The sequence below is a fragment of the Diadema antillarum genome, unplaced genomic scaffold (assembly GCF_040938485.1).
Source record: "Diadema antillarum isolate AM-2024a unplaced genomic scaffold, OU_Dant_1.0 seq00001638_RagTag, whole genome shotgun sequence".
Lineage (NCBI taxonomy): Eukaryota > Metazoa > Echinodermata > Echinoidea > Diadematoida > Diadematidae > Diadema > Diadema antillarum.
Window position 1 is genome coordinate 712,347 of NW_027272344.1, and position 27,621 is coordinate 739,967.

Sequence of the window (27,621 nt, forward strand, 5' to 3'; positions counted from 1 at the left end):
CCAGCATACATGCTGTGCCGCAAAGCACTCTGTATGGCACAGAATACAGGGGTGCAAAATATCTTCTTTTTTTTATAAAATTACAAAACATGTGATAAGAAATAGGATGCTGATTGCCACATGACATTTCACACAGATCCGTCGTTCTTATCAATCGGCTTCGCCATGAAAGTACTGCGACTTTATAGAAATATTACTAGTGTCACATTCGGGGGAGGGGCAGACAGTCTCCATACATTAGCTACGACTGTCACTGGTGGAAAGATGAAATGCCCTGTTTCAATACCTGCATCAGTTTTTCAGTTCTTGGGTATACAGCATTTCTACCACACAAAAAACAACCAGTGAATAACGAAGCAAACTTGTACCCATTTCACCTCCAGTAAACACAAAGTTGTCAGAGGTATCATATTTGGAATACCCAAGGTAAGTCTCTCAATGAAAGGTGGACAAAGAAACGTACTACAGACAAGCACAAAAACATAAAAAACAAAAATCTGTACCATGGACTGAAGTCACACGCTTGCAGTCCATTTTTTTCCAGTCTCATTCTCATGAAATGTGATCCTTTTTTGTTTTGTTCTGTGCCTAATAAACTCTTGATTAGTAAATCAAAATCACCCACACGATTCCATCTCGACTCGTCCGAATAACACACTGCAAGAATTTGTTTTCAATGATGGTGAGAGAGAAGGGAGAAAAGAAGGAACATAAACGGGAGAGAAACGACGCAATGTCCGGTCATGAGCTCATGGCGTGCTTCTGTGTCCATTCCTTAGCTAGCCGGCAATAGCGCTCCCTGTCAACCTTGTAGATTCTGGCTATTTCAGGCACCAGCGGGTCGTCGGGATTCGGGTCGTCGAGTAACGAACAAATCGAGAGCAACACTGTGTTGGGGGATGGGAACAAGAAAACAATGACACCATCACAAAGTACCAAACGATAATATCTGGATATCAAATTTGAAATGATAATGGGAGAGCATACGTAACATAGTTGTTGTTTCAAAGCGGTGATGATACAGCCAGTTTTCATTATTCATCATACCGCATACCAATCAAACATTCGATATTTATCAAAGAGGGCATTTTCACAAGGTTTGCAATCTTGGAGAAGTGCACAATTATGCATAGTGAATATCATTGGGAAATACTGAATTATGTATTGAAATACTGTCATATAGAAGAAAATTACAAACAAGTGAAGTTCTTTGAAATTGGCCGAGTGAAAAAAAAGTAAATGCCAAAAGGTTTCCACTTTTACAGCAGAGCAGACAAGGTTTAACTTTTATGTGCTAGGTGTAAATCCTCTCTGTGCACACATTATTCTGAGACAGCAACAAAGCCATGCTCTTGAAAAACATTCTTCTTTTAAAATTTATATAACTTTTAGTGACAGGAATGGAATCGTAAGAAACGCTTTGTTCCATCACATTTGGCGATTTATCGATCGGTTTGGCGGGTTTTTGCATTTGAGCAGAATATGTGACCTCGGCACGCCGTCGACTGAGTCAGGCGTGCTAACGTGGCACACAAAGATATAAGAATCTCTCCTTACCCTTCGATATCGTGAGAGCCGGTGACCACTGAGAGCGTAGGATGTCCAGACAGATGCTGCCATTGCTGTTTATGTTCGGATGGTAGATTTTTGTCGTAAAGCTGATCTGTGAATGTGGACAGAAAAAAAAAATGAGAGGATATGAGCATTGCACACGAACAGAGCATGATGACTAATACTGTAAATGCAGAAGTATTAACAGTACATTAATCTTTCGCACATTCACAATACTTTTGGCTAGCGCAAATTCTATAACCTGTGCTAGTTCTATAACCTGCACAAATATCACGAGTTTTCTCAATATCATTTACATTTCTCAGCCTGTTTTGCACAAGTTGAATTGTTTGCTTCATTAGTGTTGCTTCTTTGGTAGAAGTGTGTGTTTGTGTGAGAGCATCTGCCCTAGAACTACACTGTATAAGCAGTGTTTCATATGAGCACATACCTGTGTAAGTTAAAGCGTGGGCCGTACATTCCACTGGATCAGGCAAGCACATTAATTTTAATGCCGGAAAATATCAAATAGAATTCTGTCTTTTCTGTGAAGCAATGCTTCTGTGAAGATTGCTATGTAGCAATCCATAGTGTTCAATGCAGTATGACACTCTCATATCTCTGATGTTGCCACGGCTCAACACTACAATGTATGTATGAATCCAAACATGCACAGAGTGGGCGTAGGCAGAAACAAAAGCAGCCATGTATGGATCTGGTGTTGGCAACTGGTTGAAATTGACAGTGCTCTAATAGAAAACTTTCACATGTCCTCTACACTCTGCAATTTGATATTCATCTCATAGATTCACTTCCATGAACATAAAAGTCACTCCTGACATGACTGTTTGCTTGATCCTTTCTGCACCATGGACTTTGGACAATGTACACACCGCTTAGGGATTTTCTGTACTAGTCAGCACTCAAAGCACAAAAAGGGTTAAAGGGAATGGTATACTATGGCATACTATGGGTTGAGGTGAGGATTCAGCTTTTAACGTTTTGTGAGATATTTAGAAACCACTCTATGGAATGTTAGAGAGCATACAATTCTAAGAGAAACTAAAAGTTTCTTTGATGAAAAATCAGTATTGAAATGACCGAGATATTCAGAAACAAGGAAAAACAAAGCGATCCTGATAAGCAGTGGCCTGTCGCATTTCACTAGGACTGCTTTGTTTTGATATCTCAGTCATTTCAAGACTTCCTCATTAACAAATTACATGTTATTTCATATTTATAAGAGGTTTCTCATCATCTCACAAATGTACACACACAAAAAAGTTGGAAACCTGCAGCTCCGTCTAAACCAGAACTGTACCATCCATTTCAGAACTGCGAGAAGCCAAAAGAGATGGAGGGGATTTAATTCACTACTTACAATACATGAACTAAACTTCCTTTCAGCAGTGGACATCCATCATAAATCAAATTTTGTAGCATTCAATAATGCACCCTTTCTATCTTTCTCTTATGCCGTATGTTGTGACAAACACCAGATTCACTGACTCTCACCTTTGGTGGTTTGAAAGGGTATTCTGACGGAAAGATGATGTTGAGACTAAAGATTCCTCCCGCATAAGGACTGTCTTTCTGTAGGTGTTCAATGAGGAAAACAAGACAGATTAAACAACACGCACTGAAATGCTCATGTGTTTTAAATGAATATGTTTCTGACACATGCCATACGAGTCATATAACAATTCGCACAAGATTTCACAATTACTGTAAAAACATACATTTTCAGGTTAACGAAACTTTTACTAATTTCGCAAGCAGCCAAGACTTGTGAGAAGAAGAGGTTCACAAAAGTTTCTGTCATCACAGCGCATTGAATGCCAGTACAATGCTGTACACCATGCAAGTATTGTATTGACCTGTACCATTGCTGCAACAGTTGGACCTAGCATACTATCTAATATGATTACAACTGCACTTCCAAATTGAAGGCATCTCTGTTTAACAGGCATCAAAACAAATACTTTCCAATACTGTCACGATATTTCGTTTTGTTTAATAAAAGCCCCTAAATACTGCACACTAGATATTCATTTTATCAAAGCTGGATCTAGAGGTACATTTTTTTCATGGACAGCAATTCGTAAAAGTTTTATGGCGCAAAAGAAAAAGAAAAAAAAAAGAAGAAGAAAGGTCGACGGCTTCAATTCACATAAGTTCCATGCTGTGAATGTTTCTGGTTTTCCAGTATACTGTGATTTATGAATTGGCCCTATAGCAACATATACTGGCATTTTATGCGCTGCATGTATTGAAAAAAAAAAAAATGCAGGAACCCCTAATGTCAAGAGCCAGAGCCAGTGACAGGGTTTGACACAATCACAAGCTCTGTATATGTAGAGTTTATCTTTGGATCAAATCAATACCAACTCTCCCTATAGAAGAGATACTGGTCAAAGCTTACCAATCTCAAATATTGTGCTTCTGGTGAAAGATTAACCTCAAATGGGAATATGACTCAAGCACATTAATCAGACCTTACCACAATTGATTCAAGCTGATAGAGAGAAATAAGAAAACAAGGAGAACAAAAAATAAAATGAAGTGACACAACAGACTGCCAAAGCTAGCTTAAAGGACAAGTTCACCTTCATAGACATGTGGGTTGAGTGAATGCAGCAATATTAGTAGAACATATCAGTGAGAGTTTGAGCAAAATCGGACAATCCATTCAAAAGTTATGAATTTTTGAAGTTTCTGCTGAGTCACGGCTGGATGAAAAGACTACTATAGCTTGTGATGTCACATGAGTACAATGATATAAAGAAAGAATAAAGAAAATTCAACATATTTCCATTTTTCTCGCATAACAAAAGAACACTCGACTTCTCTCTTTCAGAAGGCAGGGGGAATAATATTACCCTTAACATACGTCAGTAGCAAGTCGAAGAAATGTGCACTTTATTCAAAAAGTAAAGTTTTGTGAAATTCTCTTTTTATTTTCCTTATATAGTTGTACGCATGTGACATTATAGACTGTAGTAGTCTTCTCTTCCAGCAGTGACTGCGCAGATACTTAAAATATTCGTAACTTTTGAACGGATTGGTCAATTTTCCTCAAACTTTCACTGATGTGTTCTACTAATATTGCTGCATTCTCTCAATCCTTATGTATATGAAGGTGGACTTGTCCTTTAAAGGGGAAATCCAGTCCAAATATAAGTTAGTCAGATAAGAAAGAAAAAAATATCACAAGTTAAACGGTAAGATTTTGATCGAAATCGGATGAAAAATAAACAAGTTATGACATTTTTAAGTTTCGCTAATTTTTGAGGAAACAGTTCTTGGACGGTCAATATGAATGCAAATGGAAAAGTGAGCATGTCATCCCCTCACAACTTGCCATATATAGTTTGTACATAAAATTTTTACATTTCAAGTTTTTCATTCAAACGCAATTATGCCCGAGGCTCAAACCCTGATATATCTAACTGATCACTATTCTGAAATTATTAAACTAGGGATAACTTCAGACTTCACTGACAGAAACATTGAATTTTCATCATTTTTTGTACACGATCAATGGAAAATTGTGAGGTTACGACATGGTCAGCTCACTCATTTGCATGTATTCATATCCACTGTACACAAACTGTTTTGCAGAAACCAGCAAAATTTCATAACTTCCTTACTTTTCATCCGATTTCAGTCAATTTTTTTACTGTTGAACTCGTAAGATTTAACCCTTCTTTTTTTTTTAATCAGACTAACTTGTTTTTGGACTGGATTTCCTCCTTAAGTCCCCATTCCCATCCTCCAGTTAGACCAGGGAGGAGCCCTCCCTGGTTAGAGTTACAGTATACCTTGTAGCTGCACTCATAAAAACATGCAACCCTCCAACAGACAAACAAACAAACAGAAACAATAACAACAGCAACAAGCACAATCATGACACTTGATACTTACTGGACCCATTATCTTTGCAGTCCAATGTAGTACTGGAAAAGAAAGAAGTAGAACAAAAATAAGCATTCAAACTCGAACACAAAGCAATATTGCAGACGATGACTAGAAAGCTATGAAATGGTATGAAAATATAAAAGATTTCACTGACCACTCAGCCATCACGCACCTCACTGAACATTAATCTTAATGGGCAATTGCAAAAATGAACATGACTGTTGCGAATCGTAGTATTATAAGGTAGTCATTCCATCCCATTACACAGTAACCACAACTTTGCACATTTTTTTTTCCTTTTTGCCATTATTCTCATTTAATATAGGAGATGGGGAAGAGGGGAAAACATTCTTTTCCAGGTAAATTTCTACCCATTGCTATTTTACATGGCCAAGGTCGAGTTCCTGTTTAAAGTATAGCAGGAAAAGTTCCCATCCTTACTCTTCAGGAGAGTTCAAGTATCACAGTTAACTGACATTTGCACTGTAAAAAAAAAAAAAAAACACGAACAAAAACAGGAGCCAAAAACAGCAGCAAAACAGACAGTGCATTGAGGTTATGACCTTCTTGCGCTTAATCACCAACAAACTACTGTATTGTACTCACTGTCTTCCTTTTCCATGCCTGCAGAGCAGTTTGCAGGTGGGTCCTTCTTGATGTCACTAAGCTCCTGAAATACACAAGACAGAGACAAGGGAAAAAAGATGAGAAATTTGTCCCTCAAATATACTGTGATGGTATATGTACAAACAACCATAATAGTGATGTGAAAATGAACACTTTTGGCTAAAACTGGCTGCAACTTGGTTTAGTGTATGTCTGTACATGTATGAACACAGATTAAAACTGGCCTCTTAAAAGCTTGGCAGCTGCAGACAGGAAAGTACAAATGTGACACTATAAACGTAAAAATCACCATGGAATATCATCATTTCTCTTTCAATACCTGTGGCTTGGAGTATGTGAAAAATAGTATTCTTAATTTCCTCTCCGATCACAGGTTGTCTACCTTTCTAATGATGCCCAAATGCATATGTGTGAATTGAGTGAATGCAGCGATATTAATAGAAAACAGAAGTGAAGTTTGAGGAAAAATTGGACAATCTAGATTCAAAAGTTATGAATTTTGAAAGTTTCAGCACCACTATTGCCTGATGAGAAAGTACAACAGTTTGTGACTTCACTACCCTTCACACATTTGTCAGCAACAAGTTGAGGGAATGCGAAGTTTTCATTTAAAAAAAAAAAAATGAAATTCCATGAAATCTTCCAGGAAATACTTTCTACACCAAAGGGGAAATAGTCTCAATTAGCTGAAAATTTCTTGAAATATTTGTGGTGCAAGAGATGCATGATATTTCTTTTATTGGACATTTGACGCTGGGGTGACAAGACCTCGTATCTCAAAAAAGACAAATGTTCAGGAGAGCAAAAAAACATGGCGGCCAAAGCACTGTAGTGAATGGGAAAGCCTTTCCTTTGACAAGTCATGGTGGCTTCATTTTTGAAGTAAGACAGTTGGGATTTGGCCAAGACATCACTTGACCCATTATTTGACCATTAAGCCAAAAAAAAATTTGTTTGACACTTTTGAGATACGAGGTCTTGTCACCCCATCGACGATTATACTGTATGTACAATTTGTACATGTACCAGCAACTTCAGTGCACTCCTTCTCCAGTAGGAACTCTTACATCATCTTTCACCCTACCCTTGTTCCCCTTCCAACCACACAGATGTTAACCATCAACCAAGAATTCTCAAATGTTGGGAGTTTCTCAAGACTTAAAGGACAAGTTCACCTTCATAAACATAAGGATTGAGAGAATGCAACAATATTAGTAGAACACATCAGTGAAAGTTTGAGGAAAATTGGACAATCGATGCAAAAGTTATGAATTTTTAAAATTTTTGTGTTGGAACCGCTGGATGAGGAGACTACTACAGCTTGTGAGTCATATGCGTGCAACAGTATAAAGAAAATGTAAAGAAAATTCAACATATTTTCACTTTTTTCGCATAATAAAAGAGCACTTGACTTGCCTCTTTCTAAAGGCAGGGGGAATAATATTACCCATAACATTTGTCGATAACGAGTTGGGGGAATGTGTACTTTTTTCAAAAGATGAAATTTTGTGAAATTCTCTTTATATTTTCCTTATATTGTTGTACGCATGTGACATCTAAGTTATTCACACATTGCAGTAGTCTTCTCATCCAGCGGTTACTGCACAAAAACTTCAAAAATGCATAACTTTTGAACGGATTGTCCTATTTTCCTCAAACTTTCAATGATGTGTTCTACTAATATTGCTACATTCTCTCAATCCTTATGTTTATGAAGGTGAACTTGTCCTTTAAGCACAGTACAGACGGTTCTAGGACACAATGTATTTCCTACACCACTCTTTGAGAGAAAAACACCTTCCCAAATTCTAATGGTACAAGTGTATCTGCAGTGTGAATGCCCGCAACTGTGTTTATTCCAAAGCAAATAATATCTACAGAGATAATGCTTTCAAACCACATAGCCCAAAATGGGATGCAACCCATGGTAGTATAAAACACACACATACACAAAGTGTATTAAAGTAGACTGTGGTCACAAACAATAACAAAGATAAAACAAAAACACCAGTCCCATGAGACGCAACTCTCACTTTCTCTTTTCCACATGGATCTATGAAATTGTGAGGGCACTTGTACATGTATACACATGGAAAATTTTACTACACACAATAATACCTATCACTTTGTGATGTCTACATGTAGTTGGCCAATCTAGCCTTCAATGCATCATCATCTACACTACATGATGTACAGTACATGTACATTGTACTCCAGCTTTAAAGGGATGGTATAGCTGGGTATAGTTTCATTTAAGATGAGGTTTCAGGTTTCCAACATTTTTGATGATTTTTTGAGATAATGAAAAACCTCTTACGAAATATGAAAAAGCATATAGTTCTATGAAGAGGAATTCAAAGTTTATTTGATGAAAATTGTTTCTGTAATGGCTCAGATACAATTATGTACCTAAAACAAACTGATCCTAATCAAAGGTGGATCGCTTTGTGTCACTTAATATAATAGTTTTTGCACATCTCAGCCATTTCAAAACCGATTTTCATCGAACAAACTTTGAATTCCTCTTAGAATTGTATGCTCTTTAGCATTTGATAAAGTGGTTTCTCAATATCTCGCAAAAAGGTAAATACTGAATCCTCATCTTAAACCAATACTACATACCACTGTATTAATATGAATACACAAGTTTGCATGCAAAAGGCTGTATTCTTACATCCACTATTAAAAAAAATTACTGGTTCAACACATTTATTTGTTGTACAGTCATACATGTACATGTATCAAAACCAAATTGTACACTTTCTTCTATGCCAGCAGAACTGTCAATTACTGCTCTAAAATGTCCACTTGAAGAGCTGGAATGCAGCCAAGAGGAGGCCGCACATGTGATATTATTATAAAGGAAAACCACTTTCAACTTTTCTTACCTGCCCCACATAAATCTGCAAGACACACAGTCATTAAGTGGTGAAATTTCATAATGCTACACGTATTTACAAAGTGTAGTTTAATACCACACGACTACAAATGTACCTGTATCCCATTCAACAGAGTGCCCAGTGCTGTGTACCCACATACACTAAAATGCATTGAATCCGATCGTAATGCAGCGATACACCCAACGTTTTTTAAACACGAATGCCAAGCACAAGCGCTTGTATATATTGTACCTGGTAACTGTGCATTAGTTGCACATACAAAATTTTATGTGTACGCTGTGCCTACTGTACCCAAGGACTATCATTCTGACTTTTGCCTTATTCTCCACATTGCAAATTATAAGGAAAACAAAACAAAAACAAAAGAGAGGAAAGACATAATACCGCTGGCACCCTTCAGGGCAAAAGCATAAAATGATCCACACTATGATGTTACATCCCAGAGATGCGAGTGAGTACATAATGTTCCGGGAACTTTTTCGGTCTTACATATAGTTGTATGTACAATACTCCCAGTTGCTTTTGCTATTACCCATGTTTAGTGATACATGAGCGTGTCTGTGTATTCTGTTGCATTATACATGGACACTACACTATAAAGTGCAATACTGCAGAGCTACAAGTACATACAGTTGTATTTTACTCAAGATTGTCTGAATATCTTTCTTTCCAAATACTCCAACGTGCTCTCAGTCTCACCATCATGGTTGACAATATGGCCCCTTTTCATAAAAAGTTGATATGATAGCAACTCTTGTTGGGATGGCAATTGTCATAGTAACGACAAGAATCCAGCTTCCTGATTGGCTGTTGCTATGGGACTTTGCCATTCCAGCAAGAGTTGCTTTCCTAACATCTTTTATGACATATGGGGCCCCATATGTTTCAGGAATGTAACTGTCTTTTCTGATTTTCACGTAACAGGAGAATTCACAGGAGAAGAAAACGACACAGAAAGTTACCTAATCTCATCATGTAATGACTACATTGTATGATCAAAATGAAGAAGTTTCCTACACAAACAAGTTGTGCAACCAAATGAGGAAGTGCATATGACTGTAACACAAATTGGCTGAATAAAACACAATTTAGAGTGTGCGCCATGCACTAATTCATTAAAAACTGTATGCGATACAGAGAATTTTCAGGAAATTAGCATAGAATGATAAGTACCTTAATATCTATGTCTGATGCCATGTCACATGATATGACTTCCCTCTGCACTATTCTCACCCACATTTTATCATGAGTTACAGAAGAAAATGAAAATCCCTTCTCTTTCAAAAAGAGGATGCATGTTAGCAGCACCTATTGTAGGTAATGGTGTAGCCAGGGTCTAAGGCTTTAAGGGATGATGAACCATGAATGTTTAATTTTCTTTATATTTTCTTTACATTGTTCTATGCATGTGACATCACAAAATGTAGCAGTCTTTCTCATCCAGTGATGACGGTAGTGAAACTTCCAAAACTTGTAACTTTTGAAGAGATTGTCTGATTTTCCTCCCACTTTCAATAAAGTGTAATATTGCTGTATTCACTCAATTCACATATATATTAGCCAAAGATGAACTTGTCCTTTTTAACTGTGGTCGAGGTGAATTACTCAGTCTCTGCTGTAACTTTGGACCCAAATCTGTCTGCACATAATATGTAACTTTGGTGGTGCAATATAGTCGTCATGAACACTAATAAAATTATTATATGCACGTTGAATGGTTCAAATGATTTAATGCCTACCAGCCAAATCTACACTACCCTTCTCGCTAATGGCTAGACCTGCCATAATATGATGATTGACTGATCAAAATCTATGGCAGCCTTGAGTCTTGACAAGTAACGTTATACTGACAGTCTAAATGCCTAGTGGATGGAATGATGTCTACATCATCAACCTTTAGGGTTAGGTTTTACGGGTCAAATACGGTCCGTGGAAGCAATTTCAGGAAATTACTCTGACTGAAGTGCTGGTAATACAGAGCACAAGCATACAGACAGTTTTCCCCTTGTGAGAGAAAAACACATAAACAGGGCCAGAGGAGCGTTTTCAAAAGTGGGGGGGAGGGGGGGGGGGGAGGGGGGGGGGCCCACTTCTGGGTTTCATGAGCTTACAAGCAACAAAAAAAAGTTCCTCAGCTCATCACTCCCCTTCCATTTCCAGGTTTCTTTTTTCTTCAGCTGACAAGCAAAAAAAAAAAAAAAAAGGTCTTCAGCTGCCCGCCCTCACACTTTAAGATCTCTATCTATTTCTTTTTAGTGCCACTTACTTATACTTCCGGGTTAAAAAAGTGGGGGGGGGGGGGGGCCAAAGTGATGACACCGTATGTATTCCTTTGTACGGTGCCGCCAGCCATGTAAAAGATACTGATTTGAAAAGGATCCAGTAGAGAAGCCTCATACAATGTACAGTGTCTAATTAAAGTATTAAAGTGTACATCCTAATCAAGTGTTAGGCTGCAAATGGTATACACTACGTGTACACACTGTACATTCTACGTTGTATGAGAAGCACTGAGCACGAGGTTGAAGATGAGTGGCTCTACGTACACTGTAATGTCAAGTGCAGGGAGGCCACAGGTCCATACAGATCAACAAAGGTAATTGCTTGATTAGCCATGGAAAACATCAGTGCGTTGGTGCTGCAATATACACATCTCAAATTGCTTCCACCTTAAAGTTAAACCAAATGATAGAGCGTAAATCAAAACATGACTGAAGCGCAACCTGTGATATGATGATGGTGTCAAGAATTTTATCCGTATGTAGGTAGAATGACAAGATGTTTACACAGACAATACTGCATACAGTGTATTCCACAGCCTTCCTCAAAACCCCCGTCCCTCCCATTAATTACTGCAAAATCAAGGACAAAAAGGAGTATCATTATTCAATTAATTTAGGAAATGAAACCTGTTTTTAGACCAAGTGCTGTGAAAGTAAAATCTTGACAACCTAATATTGACAGGACAATCAAAGGGAAGAGAGATAGAGGGAAAGGGATACCCCATGTATACTACATATTTGTAAGCAGAAGTCAGGTTCTGAAGCCTCCTCCAGCAGCATTGAGCAGCCTTTTAGCTCACTATAAACAAACAGAATACTGTGTACGCCATATATTTCGCGAGTCTAAATTTTCGCGAATCGGGACTTCCCGACAATTTCGCGAGTGATTAAATTCGCGATCGTGGAGTCCTGTACTGAACGGAGAAATGTGTACGCGTACGTCATATTCATATTGGCATCAGAGTCAATATTTTCGCATGTTTTTAATTTCGCAAATAGCAGCTGACTCGCGAAATTTGCGAAAATAAAAACCTCACGAAATATTCAGCGTATACAGTATGACAGCAAAGGTGATCTGATGCCATCAGGTTCTGAAACCACTTTACAGATTGTACACATGGCATTGTTTCACAGCCTCCTATACAGCAGATTCGAAGATGCTCGCCAGCAGTATTAACACTACAGGTTTCCAGAAGTGCTTTTTTGCCATTGCGGAAGTCAATCACTGAAGGTCATCAACCACTAATGAAAACAAAAAGCCGACGTAAACCGACTGCCATTGATAAACACTGCACAACATGCACATTTTTCCGCTCATCACACTTATGATTACATAACACATGGTACAAGTTTGGTATTCAAAAGAGTGCCATTTATCGGAGGGGAACTCGGTTACCATGAAAACACAGCCAGTCAGGATCTGCTTTGGCAAAATCTGAGCATGCAGCCCAAGCAGTATTATACAGTGTAGACAAGCAATCAGTTTTTTACAAGGCTTGTCGAAATCGCTCTAGAAGGCTCCAAATTTTGACTGCAGTATCGCTAGGATAGTAGAGAGATCATACAGTATTCTTGTGAAATCTGTAGAAATGGATTAACAGACAATTGATTGAGAATGGCACAAAAAAAAAAAAAATCACAAGCTATCACCTGCTACTGCTGTATAATATTAGGGATAGGAAAGCTAGGAAAGCTAGCAAAGCCAGGATCGCCAATGTTTTGATAGAGCATGGCACATAGAAAGATGGAAAGAGAGAGAGAGGGGGAGGGAGTGAGCAAGTTGTACACTATGTGCCTGTTGCACCACCTTCAGTATTGCATTCATCACAGATATTACAAAAAGTGATGGCTAGAATAGATCGAACATTGTTGGCCTCCAATATAGATCTACAGCCATGTACAGTATGTAGGCCTACACGGTAAACAATGTGTACTCTTTAAAAAATACACTGTAGATAAATATACAAAAACAAAAAATTGTGCCCCATGCACTTTCATGTACAATTGTATGTACATGTAGGCCTACAGTACAATATTGTACCTACAATATTGTACCACGGAGGTTCTTCTACCTCCCTGATTGTACATTGTACACACACACTGCAGTTCACAATATGCTTCACATTGATTACTGTACACATTGTACATTGTACATGCCTGGGCTATTTCTGTGCTCTTGGAGTGTACAGAAATACTGCTTGTGAGCCAACAAAGGTTTAACTGTAAAACATGATATATTCGCAGCACGAAAATTTCGCGCATTGGAGCGGACTACCTTTCTCACAGCATGAAATTTTCGCGAATTGCCACGGGTATCCAATGCATATTATGTAGGCAAGAACTTTCGTGTGCATTTTAATTTTGCGAATGTTGGCACTCGCGAAATTAAAATGCATGCGAACATTCCTCGTATTACAGTATTGTTTCCTAAATCATTACATTGTAGAGCTCTTCAACATACGAATGTGTATGTACTGCAAAAGACATGTACTACAGAAATAGCGCAATGTATTGTACAATGTAGGCCTACATTTTTTTGTACATACAATAAATGTACAGTCGTACAATATGACACAAGTGTACACATGCACTTGGATTACATTGTACACTTTCTGCCACACTTTTGTATAGCACATGTAGGGCACATCTACTTTACTTTTGCTACAGAATGGTGGCAGTTCAGTGAATCACCTTTAGTCCATAACACTTGTATCAGGTTTGGAGAGATGTTCACACATGAATGTACACACACATACATTTGTATACATGTATAGAAGAGCACAAAGATGGCTTTTCTTGGTTCTTTTCAGATCTTTTTGAGGAAAAAATACCAACAGACCATACCATATGACTACAGTACTACAAGTACATGTAGTTTGTCTTTGTGAACAATACAATGAAATTACATAATCTCACACTGCAAGAACTGACATTATAGCAACAATAACAGAGTTAAAGCGGGAATCATAGTACGCATATAGTGTCACAGGCCTAGGATTGTTTGTTTGTATGTCTGTTTCTTCAAACGGTAATACTGCAGAGAAACATCTCATCAATGCGTGGCTCTAGTATAATGGCTCTCCATAGCTGGGATAGAGTACCCACTTGGCAATAACTGCAGTGCAAATAAATTGATACAGTGTAGAACACAGAGGCAAGAAAGCTGTGTTATGACTGTCTGTTTAAACCGGCACAGCCCTTTTGTTTACCTTTCCACCCCATCAAAAAAAGAAGAAAAAAAAAAGGGTATTCCCCTCTCACACTCCACATCCTGTACCCATGAAGCTGAAATGAAAGTCAGGTGCATGTATGTGCACAATGTAAATTTGCCCTTGGGAATACAAGTTCAAGCAACACGCATAAAGAGCTTTCATTAACTCACAAACCAGAACAGAAACAAAACTGAATGTGAATAACTCTCCGACCAAACAGCACTCACTACGGAAAGTAATAATCAGGGTCATGTACAACTGTACATGTATAAAATGTGTACAGTCTATTGCATTCCCACTGAAAATGTGAAAATCATCCACCTTTGATGAACAATACATCGTACTGGTACATTGTACGTCTCCTGTGCACATCTGCAGTACTTACTGTAGGCTACTGTAAACCTTATCGCAGTACCACATTTCAAATCAATCAAAACCCCCCCAAACTGAAGGAAGTTATATTCAATCCACAAGATTTCTGCACCGTTTCATCAACTGAATGTTGTTACCATGGTAATGCATCATCGAACATCAACAAAAAACAACAACAGAACTTCTCTTGCACACGTACAGAGCATGTCTTTCTTATTGGAGTCACATGAGCTGAATTGAAGGTCACATACTTAAAAACTACGGAATCTGTTTGTACGGCAACATTTATACATGTTTTTTTAATTTGCTGTTACCATGGCAACACATTGATACAAAGCGACACACAAAAACACATTGTATCTTGCACATCTGCATAGTCTACATAAGCTGTCACATGTGCCAATTTTCAAGTCAAATGCTGAAAAACTGAGCGAGTTAATAGCTCAATCCACAATATTTTTGTATGATTTTTATTTAAAAATTGCTGTTGCCGTGGCTCGACTCTGACAAAAGATGCAACTTGAATATAAAAGTGCAAATTGAGATACATACCGTGTAGTCTTGTCACCCCAGGGATGATATGCTGCACTTGTATAAACTTAGTTGAAGTGTGGATCCACATCATACAATGTACTCAAGTTGACTAGATACTAGTTGCAGGTACAGTAGGCCTACACCCTACAATGTACTATGGCAAAAGGATGTCAAGTCAAGCTTCTTTATCATGTTTTAGAGGTCATTCCATTCAGATTGTGCACCCAGAATTGAGTGTATCTCACCGGGAAAACGCCTCTGGGCCGCAACTGGCCAAATGTACATGTACATGTGCCTTCTTGTGCAACGCGTTTGGAAGAAATCATTCTTGTTCGCTTTCAACAACAAAAAAATAACTTGATTGGGATGAAACAATGTTTCTGAACATGTTTGAAAAAGAAATTCTCCGTAAGTATGAAATCTGCTACACGCTTTGCCCACTTGCTGTCCCTTCTGCCCCAGATACAGAAAGTTTCAGTTCATACAGCTGTACACCGTATGTTCTGATGTCTACTGTAAAAGTGGATATTTTAGCGCGACTAATTTTTCGCGCTTGGCCGGGTAAGAAGAGTTTCACATGTTTTTAATTCCGCGGAATCAAGGCATCACGCACGGGAACATATGGCAAGCAAAAACATTTGTGTGCTTTTATTTTCGCGCTAGTTTCTGGTTGCACGAAATACGCGAAAATTTCAACACTGCGAAAATTTCCACTTTTACAGTATTTTACAGAGTAATTTCCAGAAAATGCATGGTACACACAAAATGTATGCACAGTGTACAGTATGCTGGTCAGTACTGTACAGTGCACTTACTGAGTCTTCTGTTAAAGGGACTGTACAGTACTGGTTGAGGTGGGGATTCATGTTTTGAACATTCCTATAAAGTGACATAATGAGAAACCTCTTGAATATGAAATATGAAAGAGCATGTAATTTTAAGAAGGATTCAACGTTTATTTGTTGAAAATTGGTTTTTAAATGGCTGAGATATCCAAAAAAGTGATGATAATAAAAGGCGACAGGCCACGCCTTTTATCAGGATCTCTTTCTTTAACCTTGTTTTTGGATATTTCAGCCATTTCAAAACCGATTTTCATCAGATAAACTTTTGATACCCCTTAGAATTGCATGCTCTTTGACATCTCATAGAGTGGTTTCTGAATATCTCGCAAAACATTAAAAGCTAAATCCTCACCTCAACCAGAACTGTACATACATGTACCCATTAAAGGTAGGGGATACCTTTTACAGACCTCCCAAAATGCAGCAAAACATTAAATATGAACCTCAGGGGACTTGCTTAGGCCACTGCTTAGAAATTTGGAAGTCAACAGTCATCTAAAATTTGAATGATGCACAAAACTCAACTACTCAGTAGTTCTGTGTCTCAGCCACACTTCAGCCTTTTTGTTGCAGTCTTCTGTATTTGTTATCTATAAACACAAATCTAAAAGTACAAGAGCTGATGTAATAACATATAGAGTGTGTGGCAAGAATGTATATAGAACTGTTTGTAAGTGTTGATGAACTTTCTTCACAAAATATACATGATGGACACACATGCAGTGCATGGGTCTGCAAAGGTAGCCTAGTAATGTACTGGAATTTACGGTGAGCCCCGAAAAAAATTCAATTCAAAATCTAACGGTCAAAAAAATTTACTAAATGTTACCTTCCACTTTCAATACTTTATGGGAGTTTCTAAAATGATACTCTCTTCAACATACCACTGTATTTATACAAATCTTCATTTAAGGCATGCAAATGGGATTCCCTACCTTTAACATAGCAAAAGTCATGTATTTTCACATGGCACCAAAGCCTTGCACACTCTGGTCACAAAGTTTCCTTGAATGCATGTTGTTACAGACAATGTAAGCAGAGTTAACTGTAAATCAAACACCATCAAGTCAGGGCTGCCAACACCGGAAAACTAGTTGAGAGTGAGACTCCCATTGGCCAATACTATAATTTAGGAGTCAAAATGAGTGAGATCAATAGAAATGCATGCAAATGAAATAAAGTTTTAGAGTGAGAAAGGACCAAAATGCGTGAGTCTCACGCTCAATGCATGAGAGTTGTTGGCAGCCCTGTCAAGTACAAATTGTATACTGTTTTACATGTTCCAGCTACATGTATATCATACACTGCACATACATGTACACTGCAGTCATAGTGTTTTCTCACATGCATGTTTTTACAGCATACAGCATAGTTCAGTGTCGGATCTACGTACTGCAGTGTATGAGAGGTACAAATGCACATGTACACTGTAGAGTCTACAGAGTACACAGAGAAATGAAACTATGGTATCAAAGTGAAGCTGCATGAATTCCCTTGCTGAGGACACTTACAAAATACAAAACTTGCAAAGGAGGAAGTACAAGACACATACTGTACACTACAGGACCCAGTGCAACACATGATTTGATCTTTGCCGCTGGATGTTATGACACTTTATTTCTTCAAACTCACTTTCACAATGGAATTCTCCTACATACTTGTGGTGTGCTAGGGCATGTTTACATATGAATCAGCAGGTCTCACTACACTAATCAACCACTGAGTTGATTTATCACTACAGTGACACAGATTATAGACAGTGTCGGAGTCTTTCAAGGAAGCATCTACTCTACTACTCTACTGTACATTGTACACTGTACTCCTGAAGTTTGTGTGTCCCATTGCAACCCACAAAATTACAGTTGTAGATTCCTTTCACAACCTAGGCTATGGTACATGTATGTAATGGAGGGTAATTCAGACCTTTCCTCAAAATAATAAAACTGAAAACTTCTTTATGACGAGGTGGAGGTTAATACCAACTGAGATTTCCAATGAATTTATTTGCAGAGGGGTACGTACATGTACATATTGTTGTACTGTACTCTTGAGCAACATGGGGTTACCATACCAGTTTTTCATTCCGTTTGTGAAAACTCTTGAGGTTTATTTACTGCAATATATCATACACAATGTTGGGAGACATCATTTTTCAACCACGCGAAATTTTGTGACATTTGCTATTGGTATTAAAAAGGGATGCATGAACTTTATGATACTGTACATTATGCAAATATTGTCAAATACTGCATAATGTGAACATCATGTACATGTACATCGGACATGTTCAAGACCAAACTGGAACTTACAAATGTAATCAAAAAAGAAGGGCAGGCAGTTCATTTTCCTGGACATAGTACAATATGTATTAGTAAAATGCACAAGCGCAGAACACAAAATGTGACCCGCGACAACGGTTTCAGGCAAAAGTCGCAAGAGCAAATTTCCTCCTAGGCGGGGTACAAAGATCTTTACCATTATTTTTGTCGATTTAGGTTTTTTGCAGAAATCGAATCTTTGATATGTTTTCTACATCTTCACTAAATTTCATAGCATAAGACTACGTTTTTCCTATCGAAAATGGAATTTTAAGCACCCTATGTTGGATCGCACTCGTCAGTTTCGAGCTTCTTTCGAACGCCGCGCCAATATCCCCAGCGTTGCTACGGCGCAAGGTCTCGCATGCGATTGGCTGGTGCGTCGCACACATTTACATAATTCGGCTTTCGCAGACACCAGTTGCAGCGTTTGGAGAATGCTTTGTCCACGAATGCATGATTACATGCTCCATTGTTCTTGCTATGTGGTTTATACGCTGTAGTGCGTGCTCTTCGTTTGGCTTTCTATCCAAACTATTCTACCGCATTGTTCGACAACGGCAGTGAAACAAATATCATTTAGCACGACATAATCGTGTGAAAAGAAAAAACAATAGTCTTCTTGTACATGTAGTAAAAATTATGACAGCAGACTGACTCAAGGGAAGGTATAGATGAGAGGAAAGGAGAGGTCACATGAAACCAGTTATATTCAAATACTACACATCAAGATCGCACGAAACTAACGAGTCGTGTTTGTTTGTTTGTTTTAATATAATTAACACCACTGAACAAGGCAACGTATGCACGGCTTGTAAAAGCAAAACAAACAGGAAGCATGACCTTTGCCAGCACTGGCATTTTTCTGCCTACAAAAGGGTCGCCAATGATAAAGTCAAATCAACAACAATGAAAACGCGATTTGTAAATGTGTGGATTCGCCACCCGCTCCTGTTACATGCCCATGGTCATGGCGTGTGGATGCCATTGCGTAATGCGTGCGCCCATACACATGTACACCATACGTGCAATTATCGTATCCGCCATCTTGAAAGACGTAATGGTATAAACAAAATATAACCCGAGCGAACCGCATTGATTTTCGGCTCCATACGCTGAGCTCCTAGGAAGGGTGCCCGGGAAATTTGACTCTCTCAGTGAGCCAATCAGAAGGTGATGTGGTTGCTAGAGGCGGAGCTTAACATCGATTGGCACCATCGTACGGATGGGTGATTCTCACCTCGCATCGCCGCTCGGACATTGTCTTTGAGAAAGAGGTGAATCTTCAAAGCCCGTTTTCTCGCAATTTTGTCTGGCTAACAACTTAAAAAGTGCATTTTATTTCGCTTTCCAGGCCCACTTATGGTGCCAAAGAATGCAAGTGTTTTATATTAATGCAAAGCTTAGGAAATGGGCAATGTGATTCAGTGAAAAAATGAATTTTCAAAATGCCCGACTTTTGCCTGAAACCGTTGTCGCCGGTCACAAATGTACATGTACCTGTACTTATAAGCTACAGATGAACGTTACATAACTTCTGTCACACATAAAACGATTCATAAACATGCCCTAGCACAGTACAGCACAAGTAGGATACCGGTACTGTTTCCTATTTAAATAGTGAAATTGAGTATTGAGAAGTGGATATTGAGAAGTGAAGTGTCAAAATATTCAGCAGCAGAGATCAAATCATGTGTTGTACTGGGTCCCACTTCCTCCTTTGCAAGTTTCGTATTTTGTTAAGTGTCCTCAGTAAACGGAATTCAAGCAGCTTAGTTTGAATTTTCCTTGTCAGGACAAAATGGTGGAACTACAGTGTAAGTGCACACAGTATATACCTGCATTTAAAGCTATGAAAGTTACATTAGTTCTGTCACAGAAATGCATACAGTAGGTTTGGTTCTGGCACTAAGTAGTATTCAAGAATTTGGACCACTTTCCCAGTTTGACAGGGCAAGATGGCAGCCCATTGCCCGCTTTGTTCTACAAATTATTGTAGATCATGACTTGCAAGCTTAAAGAAATGGAATACATACATGTGTATAGGTACAATAGAGAAGGGAATGCTACAATAAACGTATCCATGGGTGTACAATCATCGTGCACTGTACTGTGAGACCTACTTGTACATGTATACATGTACACCATATTAAGTTTGCATTTAAAACTATCGAGAGTCTAGAGTCCCATTGTGTCAAATTAGAGCAAGTCTCTGTGACACAAATCACGAGATACAGAGAAGGCAGTGTTAAACTGATTGGTACAATGTACAGCTGTAGACTGGGCCTACATATTGTAGGGGTTCATGACGCTTGCCATGACCTTTTCATGGTTACTCACAAAATCAATAGTATCATTTCTAGTTGTTGCATCAAAAAGGACCTTGTGATGTGTAGGATAAGTGTACAGTATGCACTACACTGTACTCTCAGTGATAAAAAAGGAAAAGAAAGGTTCCACAAAGTGTGAACATATTATTTCCTTTCAGGCCTGTCAACAGAATCCAAATTGCAGGATATGTTATGGAAATCAATAATATATTTTTAAATGTTTGGAACAAATCATGAACTGCTATTGGATATTTCATAGTGTACAAAAGGTCATACAGACCTGTGTTACCGTGTACATGTAACAAATGTGTATCTGCTATGTACAGTTGAACCTCTCGTATCCGGACAAGTCGGGACCGGGGCTCATCCGGATAAGGGATTTGGCGGGATATGGGAGACTCAATGCTTTATACATGTACGTATACATACACATGTACTGATGTAGCCCATTGTACGTACCACGTATAGTAATGTGTATACTGCAACCTTTTCAGTGTTACACTCAGTAACAGACCCCAAAATAGAGGTTCGTGTTTGCAAGAATGAAATCATTTTCTTTTATAAATTCTTGGGACAATTTACCTAAATAATTATTAAGAAATATATCAAGTAGATCTTGAAAATAAACAGTACGAGTCGACAAAACTACGCTTCAAAATTTTGAGTGTTCAATATCATTCGTTGCTCAGCCAATGACTCGAAACAATGCATGTCTATCTAGTCATATCGTCGGCTGTGTATGGACCTATATGTGGCAATGCGATATGAGAGGACTCGAGCACATAATCTGTCCATGTCCTTGCGATGATTTGGGGGTGTTTGGGGATGTTAAAATGTCTGAAAGTAAGCAATTTGGAAGGAAATTTGATGTAATGTATGTTAATCATGTTGGAAGTAATATGTACTTCATGTGTGTTTGTGTAGGAGTTCTCAAGGAGTTGGGAATCCCCCTTTCCTCCCGTAATTATTAAAACAAAATCACGGCGAGATTGCGTCCGTATAATAAAGAGATCCGGATAAAGGGAGGCCGGATAAGAGAGGTTCAACTGTACTTAATTTTAAATGATACAAATACGTGTTAAGACTGCTTTGAACTCAATGAGCACTTCCATCGAAATTCTATTTTGTTTTCATTTCAATAATGTATATTCACTTTTAAATTAGGTTGGCTTGGGTTTGAATAAACTTTAATAGGGCATATTGTTGAAAGAATAGGGCCTACAGGAGATGTACTGTTGTACATCACTTGTATAATAGTCTGTAAGATACTCACACAAAATGCATCATAACATCTTGGGATGATACAACAAATTACTACTGTACACTGCCAGGGTAACTGCAGTCCAAAGAACTTTATGTCCTTCCTCATTCTAATGCTTTTAACTTCATTTGCCTTTCCTGTTTCTTCTTGTGCCAGATTCCTGACTTCCTCAATCTTCACACTCCATAATATGCTTAAATATTTGATACCTCATTATGAAAGCATAAAACTGTAGTCTGCATTCTTTTGCCTGCAATAAAAATATTGAGTGTGTCGTTCACACTTTTTCACTAGAAATATTTCACAGCAATGGATTACTGTATACGCTAAATATTTCGCGAGGTTTTTATTTTCGCAAATTTTGCAAGTCAGGTGCTACAGCTTGTATTCGCGAAATTAAAGACACGCGAAAATATTGACTCTGATCCTGATGTGAATGTGACGTACGCATGTACACTTCTCTGTTCAGTACAGGACTCCACGATGGTGAATTTAACCACTCGCGAAATCGTTGGGAATTTCTGATTCGCGAAAAGTTAGACTCGCGAAATATATGGCGTATACAGTACATTGTTTGATCAAATCTCCAGTCCTGAGCAGAACAGCACTGCTGCCTTCTACTCTGTCAGAATAACAAATACAAGGTACAAAATAATAATGAAACTAATAATAACAAAAGTAATAACTTGATAATTCTAAAAATCACAACTCCATGTGCAATGGAAAGGGCTGTACTCCACTGCACATGACAGCATGACTGTAACTCACTATAATGGGTATTACAATGTACATGTACAGTGTACAATGTGTAAATGCACACGTACATATTCTCATACATCCAACCTTTTTGCCTCATTTGAAAATTCATTGCTCACTTTTGAAAAATTTGCTGACCCCTTTACACATGATGTCCTGAAAAGTGTAAAACATGTGTGGTGGACATGCAGAAATTTCATGAAAATTGCCATACGGTGGTAATTTTCTTCCCCTACTACAATTGTATTACGGGACAATACAGACCTGTATCTCAAGTTATCAAGTACAACCCTTCTGATAGACTGATATGTCTGCGCTGTCAACACATGAGCAAAGTGGCATTTCAAATATATTCTTTATGACTTTATACATACAAGTCATGTAGAATGTACAGTGTACATAATTTTCCTTTCGTGATCATTTGAACCAAACAACTGAAAGTAATCCCACACACAAATCTAAAAAAAAAACAAAACAAAAAAACTTGCCTACAAAAATATGAACTTCCAATGGCCTGAATGGCTTTGCCTCTGAGGGAAAAGTTTGTGTTTCTTGCTTTAAATACACAAAGTATCATGTATCCATATCAAATTATTATTTCTAAGCCTTCCTTGCACATACAAACTGTATACGTATACATGTGTATTTCATGTTTTCTTTCATTTCAAGAAGGATACATTGTACATGTACTAATACTAAAGGGGGAAATTCTGCGCAGTTAATTTTTCACAGCATATTACACAACACTGTTCGGTGATTCATTCATGATTTACCAGAGCATGTTACTGTATTGTATACAGTGTCAACAAGCACCAGACAGTGCCATGGTGGCTCATCACTGTGGGGAGGTTGACAGAACGTTTAATCTCTTCTTCTGAAGCATGCCTGTGGCATGAGGTGCCCTTGTAGCACACTTCCCGCACGCCTACCACCAACAATATGTACGGTATTACAAAACTACAATAAGTATTCAGAGGGAGAATTAACACATAGAGTGTACTTGTACAGTATGCCACCGTATACTGTGTTTCCTTAATTACTGGTACTACTTGTTAATTTCTTCTGATGGGGGATTCTTTTGTCAATTACAACCTGTACCTGTTTGAATATCAAATTCCTTGTAAAATGGACACTGTTAGTATGTAGGCCTACTGTATTCAAGAAAAAAAAAATCAGGTTTGATCAAACACTTAGTGAAGAATATCAGTTCTTTCAGTGTAATACTGTATTTTGATGACCAAGAACAGTATTAACTGGTCGTGTTGGACTACAATGCAGATGAATATCACCAAACTTCTTACAGTGTAAACTCGTTGAAGACTAGTCCAAGGTACGTTTGTACACTATATACTTGGAATGGTATCAGCAAATGTATGAAAAGTGTGTGTTAGCAAAACAGCTGAACATTGAGGGGTTACTTGTACAATGTGCTGGTCATTTATTTGAATTAAATATGGTACATATATTTGTATTAGCCTGTAATGTGAAATAACAAATTCTATACAGCACAGCTCATTTGTGGCCTGATTCGCTGTCAGGCAGCTTTTGTAGCAAGGTACAGAGGCAAGCTCTGGACTATCATGGCATGCTTCCTGGCCCAGCTGGCATGTGACTTTGCATGCTTTAAAAAATTGAGGTTGAAAGCTTCCACATAAAATTTGCTTATCTTTCATTTCAATTCCCCTGTCAGTTCAAAACATAAACCAGCACAGAGGTATTGGCATGAATCTACATACATGTACATATACAGTGTATAATGTGAACTGTATTACAAGTGTACTATATTTTGTACACACGAACAAGTTGCACAGTGTACACAGAGGTATATCAAAACACTACTAGTATCATTTTATTGGAGCTAGTAATTGCACCAGAGGGCACAGTCCTGTGAATCGCGTGGCAAATTACCTACTGTACACTAGTTGCTTTGTCATACCATACAAGCTGTAGGCTTGGATGGCACGCTGTTGAGAGTGTTCGTACAAGTATGTATGCACACATCGTGAATGGACAATTCTCTACACACAATTGTACAATTTGTACTCGTAAATGCATATATGGCTTGATTTCCAGACAGCAGTTAACATTTAAATGTCAAGTCATTCCAGGACAGAGATCACACATTTATGTCATCAACATTCAAAGCCAATCCATTTTTATGTGCTTTGCGCGCAGTGAAGTGCGTCCTAAGCGTTAGTGCACCAATGAATACGCGGTTGGTTTAAAAGACGTTGGTCGATATGTAGTAGGGCTATCCTATGTACATGGAAGTCTAAATTTATAACTTTTTTAATGTCACCTGCTACAGAGCCAGCGCTACAGTAGCTGTCAAGTGTCATCTACAGACTTAGCCTGACCAGACCGCTGTGCTTCGCACAGCGGTCTGACATGTGTTAGTGTTTAAACGTTGTAAACAATCGTCACTATTGACCGATTCGGGTTCGTTGAGGGCAGCAGACATTTTACGGCACAGGGCGCAGCCATAGTGGGTGTATCAGCCGAACCCCCTGCTCTCCCCCACCCCGGGGCAACATGTTTATCACGCACTTGTAACAAAGGTTCGCGCACTCAGTACGAGACGCCTATTGGCTAAAGCAGTTTTTCATTCTGCCACGTGCTAATGTAGGGAGAGGGGTGGGGGAGTGCGGAGGGGGGGTCGGCTGATACACCCACTATGGCTGCGCCCGTGCCAAAAATACACATAGCGCGTCACAGAATCGGTCAATTGACGGCAAAATCACATAAAATGCCTTTTATTTTGTTTGATTTTAAGAGTAAGATAATTTTTACCACTCACCTACAGCGTATTTTCCTGATGGTTGAGTTGAATTCGGCGTTTTGTTGGTATCCAGACCTTATTGTTGAATTTTTCGGAGTAGATTGTGCGGTGGCATCTTTTCCTTCGAGAGCTTCACAAAATCAACAAACTACCACGCATGCGGAACCGGAAGTGGTTGTGTTTTACATACGCCCATGCCCCCGTGCGCCCGTGCGCTTTATGCGTTACGTACGTAAAGCTACAGCACTCGTATCCGCGCGCGCTGCGCCGGCAATGATTTGACCTTTCTATGGGTCATCCCGACTAGCTCATCACTTCCGCCCCGACTAGCTACGTTGCAGTATACAAAAAGTAGGAGAGTGAATGCCATTCAAATAACACGCAGGTGAGGAGTGAAGCAATACGGACGTTTACAGACCTGACTTTAGCCACGGATTTCGGTGAGTTTTTGACGTAATTTAACAAAAAATCGCATACCGATTTTTGAATGATTATCATAGATTACGGGGATTCCTTATATTTTAGTTTTCCACGATTAACAAAGATATTCATGAAGGAAACGCACACCCACCGCTGAAAAATAACGTCTGCGAAGGAATAGACGTGCAGCCGCTGTCGCGACTGCATGTAGTTCTACAGACTAAAAGTTTACATAATGAAAAATGTACTGTCGCACACCCATCCCACTTTATCGAGATTCAGGTTCAAGGCCTATTTACCAAGTCATTCTCATGTTTAATGCACAAGACACAGTACAAGCGGCCAGAACAGTTGCCCTGGCCCTGCCCTGAAAAATTTACACACTGTCACTGCACTAACGATGTAACATGTTAGACTCTAAGTTTACACTGTAACACTAACAGTTATACATAGTCACTCATACTCATAGAGTCCACCTCTCTGATTAACATTACATTATAGACTCTAACGTTACTTAATATTTACACAGAGCCTTTTCACTCAACTCAGCTAGCTCAGTCGGTGCAGTGTTTGGCATAAGTATCAGTGTTGATCACTGCCACTGCACTGGCACTGCACTAGCCACTAGACTCTACTTGTATACTGGTCACTGGACACTGCACTACAACAAACAAGACCTACAAAAGGGTAGTGAAGACTAGATCCAGTTGTAAGGCAGGGAACAAAAACTAGTGAATGGGTTCAACCCATCCATAATGCCATACAATTCATGTTATACAAGTTAATGCGTAGCATTGCTATTATATGAACAGTGTCAATGATCGTTTCCGTAGTAAACAAGCACAGCACAGCCAGCATTGCATTGAACTGAACGCTTGCTGTATATTTGTAACGGCAGAAGTTTCAACAGCCATTCATTCACATGCCCGGACTATAAGCAACAATTTCACAAACAAGAACTACAAACCTTCCTCAATCTTTTCATCGCCATTGTGTGTGAGATGAAATCTGTCAGTCAGGCGTTCCCTCCTCTTTCCAGAATCTAAATAGAGTGGATATTTCGGCAAGAAAGAGACTATGTGCTACACTCCACTTCGTTTGGCTGGCCGCTATGCTATTGAATCCCTCCGTGATCAATTACTGTACTATACTCAGTACGTACAGTGTGTACGTGTTTCGGTTGTACTTTTGTACGTACAATATATTGTAAATTCGATCGTATCGCGAGAACTGTCGAACGTACATGCATGTACAACAGTTAACCATCTATGGACGCGGAAGAACAAGCTAACGCACGCGTACGGACACGTTTAAAAGTTGGTGATAAGCAAAATGGGGATAATCGAGAGGGTGTGCGCGTAATTAAAAAGAAGAAGAAGAAATATAAACAGTAAGTAAACATTTTTAACAGATAACATCACACAAAAAAGCGAAGAGCCAGAAAGCAAAATGGAAAAGAAAACAAGGTTTCATTCAGCAATTGTGCTGCCTCAAAAGAAGAGTGACTGAGGAAAAT

The 27,621-nt window shown here is 38.7% G+C and overlaps 1 protein-coding gene across 1 annotated transcript; it reads right to left on the minus strand.

Moving 5' to 3' along the window:
- Nucleotides 1-257: 257 nt before the first annotated feature.
- LOC139711299 (ubiquitin-conjugating enzyme E2 D2-like) lies at nt 258-27,225 on the minus strand. The gene is made up of 6 exons (XM_071623204.1): nt 27,073-27,225; nt 6,076-6,139; nt 5,476-5,507; nt 3,067-3,144; nt 1,558-1,663; nt 258-887 (listed from the first exon to the last, which is right to left on the minus strand). Exons 1-6 carry the CDS (start codon nt 27,094-27,096, stop codon nt 742-744), a joined length of 450 nt encoding a protein of 149 aa, XP_071479305.1. The 5' UTR covers nt 27,097-27,225; the 3' UTR covers nt 258-741.
- Between the last annotated feature and the right edge of the window lie 396 nt (nt 27,226-27,621).